General features: G+C 48.4%; 1 protein-coding gene across 2 annotated transcripts in view; it reads right to left on the bottom strand.

The window, feature by feature from the left end:
* Nucleotides 1–7,307: 7,307 nt before the first annotated feature.
* Nucleotides 7,308–16,614, bottom strand: part of LOC106611307 (uncharacterized) — a 33,722-nt gene continuing 24,415 nt past the window's right edge. For both annotated transcript variants that reach the window (XM_045723630.1, XM_045723631.1), the window contains one exon: nt 7,308–10,727. In XM_045723630.1, the coding sequence (XP_045579586.1) occupies nt 7,681–10,485 (2,805 nt within the window). In that variant the 5' untranslated portion in view covers nt 10,486–10,727 and the 3' untranslated portion in view covers nt 7,308–7,680. The remainder of the gene's footprint in view (nt 10,728–16,614) is intronic.

The raw sequence follows: 16,614 nt of genomic DNA, 5'->3' as shown, positions 1-16,614 counted from the left end.
CCTGATTTTTCTGAATTGTAGCTGTTGTTTCAGAAACCTTAGAAACTCAAGTGTAAGGAGTATTATAAAAAATACCTTGTGCGTGAAATAATATTCTATATACTTTTAAAAGTCACACGTGTGAAATTTAGCCAGAATTTTAGGAATATAGGCTATATGCAACAATTCGATACAAATTAAGAGCTTACATAAAAGCTTTTTGTTGGTCATAAAATTGTAGAAATTTGTCAGTAGGCTATTTGTTAGGCTACAACTTTAGCATCAGAATGGCATAAAATCTACAATCGGGTATTTACAATAACTTCTCAATACAAAACATTCTGTGCGTGCTACTTATTGTTGCCAACCTAATGTTCGCTTGACATGAAACAAGAACGTTGCGTAGGGATGTCATGGCTGGGTGGTATACTCAGGCTGCGGCTGGGTAAAACGTTGCAAGGTTGCCTGCCTACTGGTGGTCTACAGTTTTGCAATCCAGAGAGAATAAATGTTTCTTAATTCTTTCACATTTTCCTTTTCATGCCATTTTGAATCAGAATAGGTAGGCCTAGCCTCATTGCCTCTGAATAGGTAGGCCCAGCCACATTGCCTCTGAATATGTAGGCCCAGCTGCATTGCCTCTGAATAGGTAGGCCCAGACTCATTGCCTGTGAATAGGTAGGCCCAGCCTCATTGCCTGTGAATAGGTAGGCCCAGCCGCATTGCCTGTGAATAGGTAGGCCTAGCCGCATTGCCTGTGAATAGGTAGGCCCAGCCGCATTGCCTGTGAATAGGTAGGCCCAGCCGCATTGCCTCTGAATAGGTAGGCCCAGCTGCATTGCCTCTGAATAGGTAGGCCCAGCTGCATTGCCTCTGAATAGGTAGGCCCAGCTGCATTGCCTCTGAATAGGTAGGCCCAGCTGCATTGCCTCTGAATAGGTAGGCCTAACCTCATTGCCTGTGAATAGGTAGGCCTAACCTCATTGCCTGTGAATAGATAGGCCTAACCTCATTGCCTGTGAATAGATAGGCCCAGCCGCATTGCCTCTGAATAGGTAGGCCCAGCCTCATTGCATGTGAATAGGTAGGCCCAGTCTCATTGCCTCTGAATAGGTAGGCCCAGCCGCATTGCCTGTGAATAGGTAGGCCCAGCTGCATTGCCTCTGAATAGGTAGGCCTAACCTCATTGCCTGTGAATAGGTAGGCCCAGCCTCATTGCCTCCAAATAGGTAGGCCCAGCCTCATTGCCTCTGAATAGGTAGGCCCAGCCTCATTGCCTCTGAATAGGTAGGCCCAGCCTCATTGCCTGTGAATAGGTAGGCCCAGCTGCATTGCCTGTGAATAGGTAGGCCTAGCCTCATTCCAATTACACGTATTGAATTAATTAATTTTGACCATGATAACCTTCTACTCTTGTCGATCTATATTAAAATGCACAGCTTTAGCGTAGGTCAATATATTCATGTTTAAGTTGTTAAGAGATTTTTTAAGTTTTTAACATCTGTGTGAGTTTTTCCATCCCAATTGATCTGAGAATATTGTGCATGAAAAGAGTAACCAATAGATAGTGATTCCATTGGTGTGTCAAGAAGTGTTTGACATGAGAGATGTCATTCAGAAGGTCCCTTCAGCCATGGACAGGGTAAAGCTCACCATCACCTAGGTATAAATCAAAGCATTTGTGCCTGGAATGGCGTTGTGTCTGTCTAATAATGGACATTTAAAACTTGTAGTGTATTTGAAGTTTAAAAAAGCTTATGAAGATTGTACATTTCAGACTTGATTTTCCTTCACAGAAAATGTATCAACCCCTACAAAAATGTCCATTTATTATAGCCCACACAATAATAAACATTTTGTGTAGCTGCAGGATTATTTTCCTGCTGTAGCAAACTGGCTCAAATTAAGATATTACTGGCTCAAATTAAGATCTTACATCTGTATGTGTGTGTGTTGGAGTAGCAAACCGACTCAGAGACTAGTAGTGACAAGGACAGCCTGATCTGCCTGTGGTCTGTGAGGTCACCAGCCACCTGACCTGGAGTATGTACACTCATTAAGTCCTGAGCAAACAGCAGGCCAGCAGCACGGGGCTGAGGTTGTGCTGCGGAGAGGTGTGTGTGTTGCGGAGAGGTGTGTGTGTTGCGGAGAGGTGTGTGTGTTGCGGAGAGGTGTGTGTGTTGCGGAGAGGTGTGTGTGCTGCGGAGAGGGGAGAGGTGTGTGTGCTGCGGAGAGGGGAGAGGTGTGTGTGCTGCGGAGAGGTGTGTGTGCTGCGGAGAGGTGTGTGTGCTGCGGAGAGGTGTGTGTGCTGCGGAGAGGTGTGTGTGCTGCGGAGAGGTGTGTGTGTTGTGGAGAGGTGTGTGTGCTGCGGAGAGGTGTGTGTGCTGTGGAGAGGTGTGTGTGCTGCGGACAGGTGTGTGTGTTGCGGAGAGGTGTGTGTGCTGCGGAGAGGAGTGTGAGTGTGTGTGTGTGAGCTTGATGAAACACAGCAGCTCTTTTACATAGTCTACTTCATTACATGGGAAAGGGCTGAGGTTTCAGAGGTGTGTGTGTGTGTGTGTGTGTGTGTGTGTGTGTGTGTGTGTGTGTGTGTGTGTGTGTGTGTGTGTGTGAGAGAGCGAGAGAGCGAGAGAGCGAGAGAGCGAGAGAGAGAGAGAGAGAGAGAGAGAGAGAGAGAGAGAGAGAGAGAGAGAGAGAGAGAGAGAGAGAGAGAGAGAGAGAGAGAGAGAGAGAGAGAGAGAGAGAGAGAGAGAGAGAGAGAGAGAGAGAGAGAGAGAGAAAAAAAAAGCGTGTGAGCTTGATGGAACTCAGCAGCTATTTTACATAGTACTACTTCATTAATATAATATACACTGAGTGTACAAAATATTAGGAACACCTGCTCTTTCCATGACATACAGTGTACTGTATATACAGTGCTGTGAAAAGGTATTTGCCCCCTTTCTAATTATCTCTACTTTTGCATATTATTGACACTGAATGTTATCAGATCTTCAACCAAAACCTGATATTAGATTAAGGGAACCTGAGTGAACAAGTAACACAACAATTACATACTTATTTCATTTATTACATAAACAAAGTTACACAACACCTAAAAACCTTGTGTGAAAAAGTAATTGCCCCCTTACACTCAATAACTGGTTGTGCCACATTTAGCTCCAATGACTCCAACTAAACGCTTCCTGTAGTTGTTGATCAGTCTCTCACGTTGCTGTGGAGGAATGTTGGCCCAGTCTTGCATGCAGAACTGCTTTAACTCAGTGACATTTGCTCATTTCAAGTCCTGTCACAACATTTCAATTGGGATTCTGGCTGGACTTTGATCAGGCCATTCCAAAACTTCAAATTTGTTGCTTTTTAACCATTTTCATGTAGACTTGATTGTGTGTTTTGGATCATTGTCTTGCTACATGATCCAGCTGCACTTCAGCTTCAGCTCACAAACGGATGGCCTGACATTCTCCTGTAGAATTCTCTGATACAGAGCAGAATTAATGGTTCCTTCTATTAAGGCAAGTCATCCAGGTCCTGAGGCAGCAAAGCATCCCCAAACCATCACACTACCACCACCATGCTTGACCGTTGGTATACGGTTCTTACTGTTGAATGCAGTGTTTGGTTTTCGCCAAGCATAATGGGACCCATGTCGTCCAAAAAGTTATACTTTTGACTCATCTATCCATAGAACATTCTTCCAAGAGTCTTGATGATAATCCAGGTGTTTTCAGGTGCTTTTAGGCAAACTTGAGTGAACTTTTTGGACGAGATGGGTCCCATTTATATCTGGCGAAACCAAACACCGAGTTCCATCAACAGCCCCTTTCTGTGAGTGACAGTGTAAACATTCATCCTATTGTCTTTGCATGCCGGAGCTGATTTGACTTGGAAAGCATTCTCCCCCACATCCAGTGGTCACGGACCGTTGCATCAGGGATCCTAGTGTTGTTTCTGACCGTTTGTGAACCACATCACAGAGCTGCAGTAAGATGAACAGCAGCCGTATGTATAAAGGGTCTCTATAAAGAAGAGGAGTGCTGATTTAGGATCAGTTTTGCCTTTTAAAACACAATAAGAGATTGTATGACCTGTTCCTAGATCAGCACAATAACTCTGGGATGGTAGTGTTGTTTTTTTGTCAACCACAGTGAGATGATCACACTGTACCAGCCCTACCCAGAATCCCTTCAATCCATCACCAAACAATAACCAAACATTAACCAAACAATAACTAAACATTAACCAAACATTAACCAAACATTAACCAAACATTAACCAAACAATAACCAAACAATAACCAAACAATAACCAAACAATAACCAAACAATAGGAAGAACCACCAAGTCATGGTGCTCAACCTTAAAGGTAGACTCAGCAAAATGACATTGCTACGAGTAGCACCGCAAATATTGAGATGAGGAGATGCAAAACTTCCCTCTCACGCGGTCACAGAGAGTATCTGCACACGTGTACTGGTTTGCTTCACGCTGCGGTAGCCAGGGCATCAAAATAGCGGAAAAGTTCACCCTCACGCTTCACCGCTCTTAGTTGTTGAGGAAATTGACCCACTATGAGGTTTACTTTCTGCATCTACGTCATATCGCTGAGTCTACCTTTGATGATTTTATTAACAACTAAAACACACATCACTCTTGGACAAGGTCCATTTCTTTCGGCTTATAGGAAGAAACCTAAAATATAACCACGTTAAATTAAGCCATTGCTTTTAAAATCTGTGATCAGTAAGTTTGTAAATAGTTTTGTGTAATAATCTGGGCACTCTTCATTCTAATGTAGGTCAAACGTTATGGAAGTGAGGTCCAAAAGGAAAACGCTGTCGTTTTAAGAATGAAGGGGGGGAGAAAGAACATGTGTTGTTAATTCATGATGTTGAGTCTGCCTCCAAATGTCATATGGTTATCTTTACTCCACCCAACGCATTCAGAAACAAGACAAGCTCCAACTAGAGTAACACTAAGTCGAGTGCAACACACACTACTACTGGAATATATGGGTTAAGAGCGTGTTAAACACACACACACACACACACACACACACACACACACACACACACACACACACACACACACACACACACACACACACACACACACACACACACACACACACACACGGAACAGGGAGTTTACACACCATTACTGGAATACATGGGTCAGTCGTGTTCTTGATCACTGGAGTCTTTAACAGGAAGGTGACAAGAGACAGATTGTTTCCTATATGTCTTAAAACCTACTTTCCATACCTAGTTTCCATTTGTAACTATGTCAGCACAGAACACTACCACCAAACTCTAAACTATGCTTCCTATACATACTGTGTATACAGTATCTTGCTCTTCCCTCTGTTTCCACTGGCCTGGTAGGGGAAAACCACATGCTGCTGCTATGTTTTCTTTTGTCATGATGCCAAAGTGGAGACAGGGACAGATAGGTCATTATGATGGAGACAGACAAGATTGCAAGGGATTAACATACACTTGGCGGCCAGTTTATTAGGTACACCCATCTAGTACTGTTTGGGAGAAAACCACAAAACCACTGTCTCCAGAACAGCCTGAATTTTTTCGAGCCATGGATTCTACAAGGTGTGGCATTCGAACGTTGCTCAATTGGTATCAAGGGACCTAACGTGTGCCAGGAAAACATTCCTCGTACCATTAACACCAGGCTGGATGGGGCCATGGACTCATGTTGCTTACGCCAAATCCTGACTCTGCCATCAGCATGACGCAACAGGAACTGGGATTCGTCGAACCAGGCGATTTTTCCACTCCTCAATTGTCCAGTGTTGGTGATGGCGTGCCCACGGAGCTGCTTCTTCTTGTTTTTAGCAGATAGGAGTGGAACCCAGTCTGGTCGTCTGCTGCAATAGCCCATCCGTGACAAGGACCGACGAGTTGTGCATTCCGAGATGTCGTTCTGCACACCACTGTTGTATCATTATTTGCCTGTTTGTGGCCCGCCTGTTAGCTTGCAGGATTCTTGCCATTCTCCTTCGATCTCTCTCATCATCGAGGTGTTTTGACCCACAGGACTGCCACACCATTCTTTGTTGCACCATTCCCGGTAAACCCTAGACACTGTCATGCATGAAAACCACAGGGGTTATTTCTGAAACACTGTAACTGGCACACCAAGCACTGACGATCATATCACATTCAAAGTCCCCCCCCTCACTATTTTTGACCATTCTAGCGTTCTATCAAACAGTAACTGAATGCCTCGATGCCTGCCTGTCTGCCTGCTTTATATAGCAAGCCAGGGCCACATGACTCACTGTCTGTAGGAGCAAACCATTTTCGTGAACGGGGTGGTGTACCTAATAAACTGGCCTGCGTGGATATGTTCAGTATGGGGGAAGGTGCAGTTAAGAGTATGCATGCCTGTACTGTATGTATGTTTTCCTGTCGGAAGGTGTTTACTGCGTTGCTAGGCTAATCCAGCACACGTAGCTAACATGTTGCTAGAAGTCAAGACCCAAACAAACACATGCATTTGACACTCCATTACCATGGAAACAGGTTAGGCTTTTACGATTCCATCCATCCACAACCTTCAGTTGTTAGCCAGTCTATCACCGAGCGTACAGTGGGCCTTGGGGCAAAACCCACAGCTATTTCATTTTAGCAGAGAGCACACACACACATTAGTGATGAGTGTCAATAGAAACCTGACTCAACATAGACTACTGCTGACTGCTGCCAGGGGTAGTGGGAGAGGAGAGAGAGGGAGGAGGAGAGAGGGGGCAAAGGGGGGGAGAAAGAGAGAGAGAAAGAGAAGGAGAGGCGGTGGAGAGAGAGAGAGAAGAAGTGAAAGGGGGAGAAAGAGAGGGAGCGCAAGAGAGCCAGGTATAATTTCCTGAACGGGGACCATCGCCCTTTGGCTGAGCTGCAGGTGTGTGTGTGTGTGTGTGTGTGTGTGTGTGTGTGTGTGTGTGTGTGTGTGTGTGTGTGTGTGTGTGTGTGTGTGTGTGTGTGTGTGTGAGTGAGTGATTGCCTACAGGAGATATAGAGCAGAACGAGAGAGTGTGTTGTAGACTCCATTCTCTGCTCAAATATTTGAATATCTCGAGGTTGTTATTTTAGCTTGTACTTAGCTACCCTGCTCTAGTGAATCAGCCAGCCCCACAGGAGAGAAGAGAGGAGACTGACGCAACACAGCCTCCTATGGCTGACAGGAACATGCACACGCACACACACACACGAACACACACGAACACACACACACACACACACACACACACACACACACACACACACACACACACACACACACACACACACACACACACACACACACACACACACACACACACACACGCACACACACGCACACACACACACTTCAAGTTTGATATGTTTTAATCAGCTTCAAAGGCACTCTGAAAAAGAAATGTATAAAAATCACTAACTATTTCAAACAAGTGTTTTCTAGACACCAATGTGAGTCTCAAAATGTATTTTATGATGATCTGTAATTTGTATTCAGTGCGCATAAAAATGGCAGAATGTTTCTGGTGGTTGATTCCGTTCATGTGAAGTGTTCTGTGAATTACGGCACTGTGGGTGTGGCGTGTGTGTAATCTGGCCGTTTGGCCGTGGAACACGGGTTGTGGCGTGGCTAGGTGTCTGTAATATTTTGTAGTGGACTCTAAACCCCCTGTATGATGAATAGGTTTATATTAGGATGCCTTGTGGGCATCATCAGGCTGCCTGGTGGGCATACTAATGGCCTGACTGGTGTGCATCCTAATGGCCTGCCTGGTGGGCATCCTAATGTCCTGCCTGGTGGGCATCCTAATGGTCTGCCTGGTGTGCATCCTAATGGCCTGCCTGGTGGGCATCCTAATGGCCTGCCTGGTGGGCATCCTAATGGCCTGCCTGGTAAGCATCCTAATGGCCTGCCTGGTGGGCATCCTAATGGCCTGCCTGGTAAGCATCCTAATGGCCTGCCTGGTGGGCATCCTAATGGCCTGCCTGGTAAGCATCCTAATGGCCTGCCTGGTAAGCATCCTAATGGCCTGCCTGGTAAGCATCCTAATGGCCTGCCTGGTGGGCATCCTAATGGCCTGCCTGGTAAGCATCCTAATGGCCTGCCTGGTAAGCATCCTAATGGCCTGCCTGGTAAGCATCCTAATGGCCTGCCTGGTGGGCATCCTAATGGCCTGCCTGGTAAGCATCCTAATGGTCTGCCTGGTAAGAATCCTAATGGTCTGCCTGGTAAGCATCCTAATGGTCTGCCTGGTAAGCATCCTAATGGTCTGCCTGGTGGGCATCCTAGTGGCCTGCCTGGTAAGCATCCTAATGGCCTGCCTGGTAAGCATCCTAATGGTCTGCCTGGTAAGCATCCTAATGGTCTGCCTGGTAAGCATCCTAATGGTCTGCCTGGTGGGCATCCTAATGGTCTGCCTGGTAAGCATCCTAATGGTCTGCCTGGTAAGCATCCTAATGGCCTGCCTGGTGGGCATCCTAATGGTCTGCCTGGTAAGCATCCTAATGTCCTGCCTGGTAAGCATCCTAATGGCCTGCCTGGTAAGCATCCTAATGGCCTGCCTGGTGTGCATCCTAGTGGCCTGCCTGGTAAGCATCCTAATGGCCTGCCTGGTGGGCATCCTAGTGGCCTGCCTGGTAAGCATCCTAATGGCCTGCCTGGTAAGCATCCTAATGGCCTGCCTGGTGGGCATCCTAATGGCCTGCCTGGTGGGCATCCTAATGGCCTGCCTGGTGGGCATCCTAATGGTCTGCCTGGTAAGCATCCTAATGGCCTGCCTGGTGGGCATCCTAATGGCCTGCCTGATAAGTATCCTAATGGTCTGCCTGGTAAGCATCCTAATGGTCTGCCTGGTGGGCATCCTAGTGGTCTGCCTGGTGGGCATCCTAATGGCCTGCCTGGTGGGCATCCTAATGGTCTGCCTGGTAAGCATCCTAATGGCCTGCCTGGTGGGCATCCTAATGGCCTGCCTGATAAGTATCCTAATGGTCTGCCTGGTAAGCATCCTAATGGTCTGCCTGGTAAGCATCCTAATGGTCTGCCTGGTAAGCATCCTAATGGTCTGCCTGGTAAGCATCCTAATGGTCTGCCTGGTGGGAATCCTAATGGCCTGCCTGGTAAGCATCCTAATGGCCTGCCTGGTGGGCATCCTAATGGTCTGCCTGGTAAGCATCCTAATGGCCTGCCTGGTGGGCATCCTAATGGTCTGCCTGGTAAGCATCCTAATGGCCTGCCTGGTGGGCATCCTAATGGCCTGCCTGGTGGGCATCCTAATGGCCTGCCTGGTGGGCATCCTAATGGTCTGCCTGGTAGGCATCCTAATGGCCTGCCTGGTGGGCATCCTAATGGCCTGCATGGTAAGCATCCTAATGGTCTGCCTGGTGGGCATCCTAATGGCCTGCCTGGTGGGCATCCTAATGGTCTGCCTGGTAAGCATCCTAATGGTCTGCCTGGTAAGCATCCTAATGGCCTGCCTGGTGGGCATCCTAATGGCCTGCCTGATAAGTATCCTAATGGTCTGCCTGGTAAGCATCCTAATGGTCTGCCTGGTAAGCATCCTAATGGTCTGCCTGGTAAGCATCCTAATGGTCTGCCTGGTAAGCATCCTAATGGTCTGCCTGGTGGGAATCCTAATGGCCTGCCTGGTAAGCATCCTAATGGCCTGCCTGGTGGGCATCCTAATGGTCTGCCTGGTAAGCATCCTAATGGCCTGCCTGGTGGGCATCCTAATGGTCTGCCTGGTAAGCATCCTAATGGCCTGCCTGGTGGGCATCCTAATGGCCTGCCTGGTGGGCATCCTAATGGCCTGCCTGGTGGGCATCCTAATGGTCTGCCTGGTAAGCATCCTAATGGCCTGCCTGGTGGGCATCCTAATGGCCTGCATGGTAAGCATCCTAATGGTCTGCCTGGTGGGCATCCTAATGGCCTGCCTGGTGGGCATCCTAATGGTCTGCCTGGTAAGCATCCTAATGGTCTGCCTGGTAAGCATCCTAATGGCCTGCCTGGTGGGCATCCTAATGGCCTGCCTGGTAAGCATCCTAATGGTCTGCCTGGTGGGCATCCTAATGGCCTGCCTGGTGGGCATCCTAATGGTCTGCCTGGTAAGCATCCTAATGGCCTGCCTGGTAAGCATCCTAATGGCCTGCCTGGTGGGCATCCTAATGGTCTGCCTGGTGGGCATCCTAATGGCCTGCCTGGTGGGCATCCTAATGGCCTGCCTGGTAAGCATCCTAATGGCCTGCCTGGTAAGCATCCTAATGGTCTGCCTGGTGGGCATCCTAATGGCCTGCCTGGTAAGCATCCTAATGGTCTGCCTGGTAAGCATCCTAATGGTCTGCCTGGTAAGCATCCTAATGGTCTGCCTGGTAAGCATCCTAATGGTCTGCCTGTTAAGCATCCTAATGGTCTGCCTGGTGGGAATCCTAATGGCCTGCCTGGTAAGCATCCTAATGGCCTGCCTGGTGGGCATCCTAATGGCCTGCCTGGTAGGCTTCATCAGACAGCCTGGTGGGCACCTTAAGGCAGGTTGGTGGGCTTCATCAGACAGGCTGGTGGGCACCTTAAGGCAGGCTGGTGGGCTTCATCAGATAGGCTGGTGGGCTTCATCAGACAGGCTGGTGGGCTTCATCAGGCAGGCTGGTGGGCACCTTAAGGCAGGTTGGTGGGCTTCTCCTCGTCACCAGTTCTTATTTAACCATCCAGATACGTATTGATACACCAGCAGCATCACAGCTCCACCTACGTAGGAGGAGGAGATGGGGCATGGAGATGAATACAATACTATAATACTCATGTACTCTATCTAATTCAGTTTATGGAATTGCCAGACTGATTTTCAGAGGGACATGCTGTTTAATAGCTATTATATCAAGATAATAGGGAGACTATCAATAGCAATGACCACATCTAGATTTGTTATTTAGCATTTTATTAGGATCCCCATTAGCTGTTGCAAAAGCAGCATCTACTCTTCCTGGGGTCCACACAAAACATGAAACAATACAGAATGACATAATACAGAACATCAATAGACAGCAGCTCAAGGACAGAACTACACAAAACATTTTTTTTAAAGGCACACATAGCCTACATATCAATGCATACACACAAACTATCTAGGTCAGATGAAAATATCTATAATACAGCATATAATACATTTCTCATGTGACTGAAAACATGATTTATAATGTATAAATACCATCTACAATGCCTTGCAAAGTATTCACCCACTTGGCATTTTTCCTATTTTGTTGCATTACAACCTGTAATTTAAATAGATTTTTAATTGGATTTCATGCAATAGACATACAAAATAGTCAAAATTTGTGAAGTGAAATTAAAGAAAATGAAAACAGAAAAGTGGTGCGTGCATATGTATTCACCCCCTCTGCTATGAATCCCCTAAATAAGATCTGGTGCCACCAATTACCTTCAGAAGTCACATAATTAGTTAAATAAAGTCCACCTGTGTGCAAGTGTCACATGATCTCAGTATGTATACACCTGTTCTGAAAGGCCCCAGAGTCTGCAACACCTCTAAGCAAGGGGCACCACCAAGCAAGCGGCACCATGAAGACCAAGGAGCTCTCCAAACAAGTCAGGGACAAAGTTGTGGAGAAGTACAGATCAGGGTTGGGTTTTAAAAAAATATCCGAAACTTTGAACATCCCATGGAGCACCATTAAATCCATTATTAAAAAATGGAAAGAATATGGCACCACAACAAACCTGCCAAGAGAGGGCCGCCCACCAAAACTCATGGACCAAGCAAGCCATATGATGAAAAAGACGTAGGCTACATCTTAAACTAGCCACAGCATAGCAAGATGTCCTGTAATATATAGCATATTTCTCTTTACCAAAAACATTGCTCATCTGATGAAAATGTGATATTATTATTTCTCAGTCAGTAATGACCAAACATCTGGGAATAAAGTGAAGTGAATAGTTTAAGGAACGTCACCTGGTTCGAGCATCATGATCTTGAGGATCAGTCGTTTGTACAGCGCCAAGTATCTGAAGAAATAAATAATCATTATATAATGATGTGTAGGCATGGGCTTACATGTGTGTTTGTAATTAGAAGAGCTTATCGGAGACTGCCTGTCTTGTTTATGTGTCCTTCGCAGGTCAGTAAGAGAGAGAAAGTGCACCAATAGCCATTAGTGTTTAGTATAGTGTGAGTTAAGGGTGTAGCTACTACCTGCCCTAACCCTAATGAATTCAAGGTGATCCGTGGCCCTGGCTGGCGCTGGCTGCCTCGTCACCCACTACCCATTAGCCCCCACCCTCCCGCCTCCGCTACCCCCGCCATTGATGGTCCCCGTCCCACCCTCCCCCCCACCCTCCCCCCCACCCTCCCCCCAACCCTCCCCCCCACTACCCCCGCCATTGATGGCCCCCCCCCCCACTACCCCCGCCATTGATGGTCCCCGTCCCACCCTCCCCCCCACTACCCCCGCCATTGATGGTCCCCGTCCCACCTTCCCCCCCACTACCCCCCGCCATTGATGGTCCCCGTCCCACCCTCCCCCCTCTACCCCCGCCACTGATGGCGTTAATAAGCCTCGACCCACTTCCTCCCTAGCCCTCTGTCTGATTAGATTGACCCGCGGAGAGCCATCGCAGCTCGTTAGGACAGCCTTAACGACGTCTCCCATAGGGACCACTAATTAGGTGCGACTGTGTTGTGTTAAGGTTAGAGCATGGGGACTGGACGGGGCGGAGGGGTAGAGGGGTAGAGGGGCTGAGGGGTGGAGGGGGTAGAGGGGCGGAGGGGGTAAAGGGGGAAGAGGGGGTAGAGGAGTGGAGGGGGAAGAGGGGCGGAAGGGGTAGAGCGGTGGAGGGTGTAGAGGGGTGGAGGCGGTAGAGGGAGTAGAGGGGCAGAGGGGGTAGAGGGGCAGAGGGGGTTGAGGGGCGGAGGGGGTAGAGGGGGTAGAGGGGCTGAGGGGGTAGAGGACGGAGGGGCGGAGGGGGTAGAGGGGTGGAGGGGGTAGAGGGGGTGGAGGGGGTAGAGGGGCGGAGGGGTAGAGGGGTAGAGGGTTGGAGGGGGTAGAGGGGTGGAGGGGGTAGAGGGGTGGATGGGGTAGAGGGGGCGGAGGGGGTAGAGGGGTGGAGGGGCAGAAGGGTAGAGGGTTGGAGGGGGGTTTGAGGGGTGGAAGGGGTAGAGGGGCGGAGGAGGCATAGGAGGTAGAGGGGCGGAGGGGTAGAGGGGTGGAGGGGTAGAGGGGGTAGAGGGGCGGAGGGGGTGGAGACATGGAGGGGGTAATGGGGTGGAGAGGGTAGAGGGGCGGAGGGGGTAGATGGGCGGAGGAGGTAGAGGGGTGGAGGGTAGAGAGGGTAGAGGGGTGGAGGGGGTAGAGGGTGGAGGGGGTAGATGGGCGGAGGGGGCATAGGATGTAGAGGGCCAGAGGGGGTAGAGGGGGTAGAGGGAGTAGAGAGGCTAGAGGTAGGAGCTACTGCAGTCCCCCTAGGCACCAAAGTCACTAACAAACCTCGGCCCCAAAGACACTAACAAACCTCAGCCCCAAAGACACTAACAAACCTCAGCCCCAAAGACACTAACAACCCTCGGCCCCAAAGTCACTAACAAACCTCGGCTCCAAAGACACTAACAAACCTCGGCTCCAAAGACACTAACAAACCTCGGCCCCAAAGACACTAACAAACCTCGGCTCCAAAGACACTAACAAACCTCGGCCCCAAAGACACTAACAAACCTCAGCCCCAAAGACACTAACAAACCTCGGCCCCAAAGACACTAACAAACCTCGGCCCCAAAGACACTAACAAACCTCGGCCCCAAAGACACTAACAAACCTCAGCCCCAAAGACACTAACAACCCTCGGCCCCAAAGTCACTAACAAACCTCGGCTCCAAAGACACTAACAAACCTCGGCTCCAAAGACACTAACAAACCTCGGCCCCAAAGACACTAACAAACCTCGGCTCCAAAGACACTAACAAACCTCGGCCCCAAAGACACTAACAAACCTCAGCCCCAAAGACACTAACAAACCTCGGCCCCAAAGACACTAACAAACCTCGGCCCCAAAGACACTAACAAACCTCGGCCCCAAAGACACTAACAAACCTCGGCCCCAAAGACACTAACAAACCTCAGCCTCAAAGACACTAACAAACCTCAGCCTCAAAGACACTAACAAACCTCGGCCCCAAAGACACTAACAAACCTCGGCCCCAAAGACACTAACAAACCTCGGCCCCAAAGACACTAACAAACCTCGGCCCCAAAGACACTAACAAACCTCGGCCCCAAAGACACTAACAAACCTCGGCCCCAAAGACACTAACAAACCTCGGCCCCAAAGACACTAACGAACCTCGGCCCCAAAGACACTAATGACCCTCGGCCCCAAAGTCACTAACAAACCTCGGCCCCAAAGACACTAACAAACCTCGGCCCCAAAGACACTAACAACCCTCAGCCCCAAAGACACTAACAAACCTCGGCCCCAAAGACACTAATGACCCTCGGCCCCAAAGTCACTAACAAACCTCGGCCCCAAAGACACTAACAAACCTCGGCCCCAAAGACACTAATGACCCTCGGCCCCAAAGTCACTAACAACTAGGGTTGAATGGCGGGAACCCGGTTACCGAGATTTACCGGTAAAAACCACTCCCTTATCCCGGGATAAATAACTGCGAGAAACCGGTAAATGACAATCAATTATTTATATGAACAGCATGACGTGAAATGGAACTGTTAAATGATATACTATGTCTAAATTTGGCTTCTCTACGGCCTTCTCTTTGCATTATGAATCTTCTCTGCAGATCATCTCAAGCTCTGTCAGGTTGGATGGGGAGCGTTGCTGCACAGCTATTTTCAGGTCAGGTCTCTCCAGAGATGTTCAATCAGGTTCAAGTCCGGGCTCTGGTTGGGCCACTGAAGGACACCTCCTGAGATGTTTTGTCTTCCAGTCCCTGCCACTGAAAAAATGCCCACAGCAGTATGCTGCCACCCCCGTGTTTCACCGTAGGGATGGTGCCAGGTTTCCTCTAGACGTGATGCTTGGCATTCAGGCCAAAGTTCAATCTTGGTTTCATCAGACCAGAGAATCTTGTTTCTCATGGTCTGAGAGTCCTTTGGGTTCCTTTTGGCAAACTCCAAGTGGGCTGTCATGTCTGGCCACCCTACCATAAAGGCCTGATTGGTGGAGTGCCGCAGAGAGGGTTGTCCTTCTGGAAGGTGCTCCCATCTCCACAGAGGAACTCTGGAGCTCTGTCAGAGTTACCATCAGGCCCTTCTTGGTCAGGGGAGAGATGGTAATGAGACAGGGGAGAGATGGGAATGAGACAAGGTAGAGATGGAAGGGAGACAGGGTAGAGATGGAAGGGAGACAGGGCAGTGAGACAGGGGATAGATGGAAGGGAGACAGGGGAGAGATGGAAGGGAGACAGCAGTGAGATGGAAGGGAGACAGGGGAGAGATGGACGGGAGACAGGCCAGTGAAACAGGGGAGAGATGGAAGGGAGACAGGGAAGGAAGACAGGGGAGAGATGGTAGGGAGACAGGGGAGAGAGATTGGGGGAGAGATGGGGAGGGATGGGGAGAAATGGGGGAGGGATGCGAGAGAGATTGGGGGAGGGATAGGAGAGAGATAGGTGAGGGATGGGAGAGGAGAGATAGGGTGAGGGATGGGAGAGAGTTAAGGTGAAGGATGGGAGAGAGATGGGGAGGACTAGGTAGAGGGATGGGAGAGAGATAGAGAGAGGGATAGGTAGAGCATGGTGTTTGCAACGCCAGGGTTGTGGGTTCGATTCCCACAGGGGGCCAGTACAAAAAAAAATTGTATGAAATGTATGTATTCACTACTGTAAGTCGCTCTGGATAAGAACGTCTGCTAAATGACTAAAATGTAAATGTAAAAATGGATGGGAGATAGAGGGGGACGGATGGGAGAAAGATGGGGGAGGGATGGGAGAGAGATAGGGTAAGGGCTGCAAATATTTTGCTGTTTATGATATTACAACATAAAATTAAATGCAACAGAGGTAGATAGTGATATCAATATATCTATATTGAGATACAGTGATATATATATCTATATATCTCTGTATCTCTACATCTCTATATCTATATATCTCTATATATCCATATATCTCTATATCTATATACAGTGGGGGGAAAAAGTATTTAGTCAGCCACCAATTGTGCAAGTTCTCCCACTTAAAAAGATGAGAGAGGCCTGTAATTTTCATCATAGGTACACGTCAGCTATGACAGACAAAATGAGAAAAAAAATCCAGAAAATCACATTGTAGGATTTTTTTAATGAATTTATTTGCAAATTATGGTGGAAAATAAGTATTTGGTCAATAACAAAAGTCTATCTCAATACTTTGTTATATGCCCTTTGTTGGCAATGACACAGGTCAAACGTTTTCTGTAAGTCTTCACAAGGTTTTCACACACTGTTGCTGGTATTTTGGCCCATTCCGCCATGCAGATCTCCTCTAGAGCAGTGATGTTTTGGGGCTGTCGCTGGGCAACACTGACTTTCAACTCCCTCCAAAGATTTTCTATGGGGTTGAGATCTGGAGACTGGCTAGGCCACTCCAGGACCTTGAAATGCTTCTTACGAAGCCACTCCTTTG

This window comes from Salmo salar, chromosome ssa09, assembly GCF_905237065.1.
Source record: "Salmo salar chromosome ssa09, Ssal_v3.1, whole genome shotgun sequence".
NCBI lineage: Eukaryota > Metazoa > Chordata > Actinopteri > Salmoniformes > Salmonidae > Salmo > Salmo salar.
Note: the sequence above shows the minus strand (reverse complement) of the source record. Positions and strands in the feature narration are given on the sequence as shown.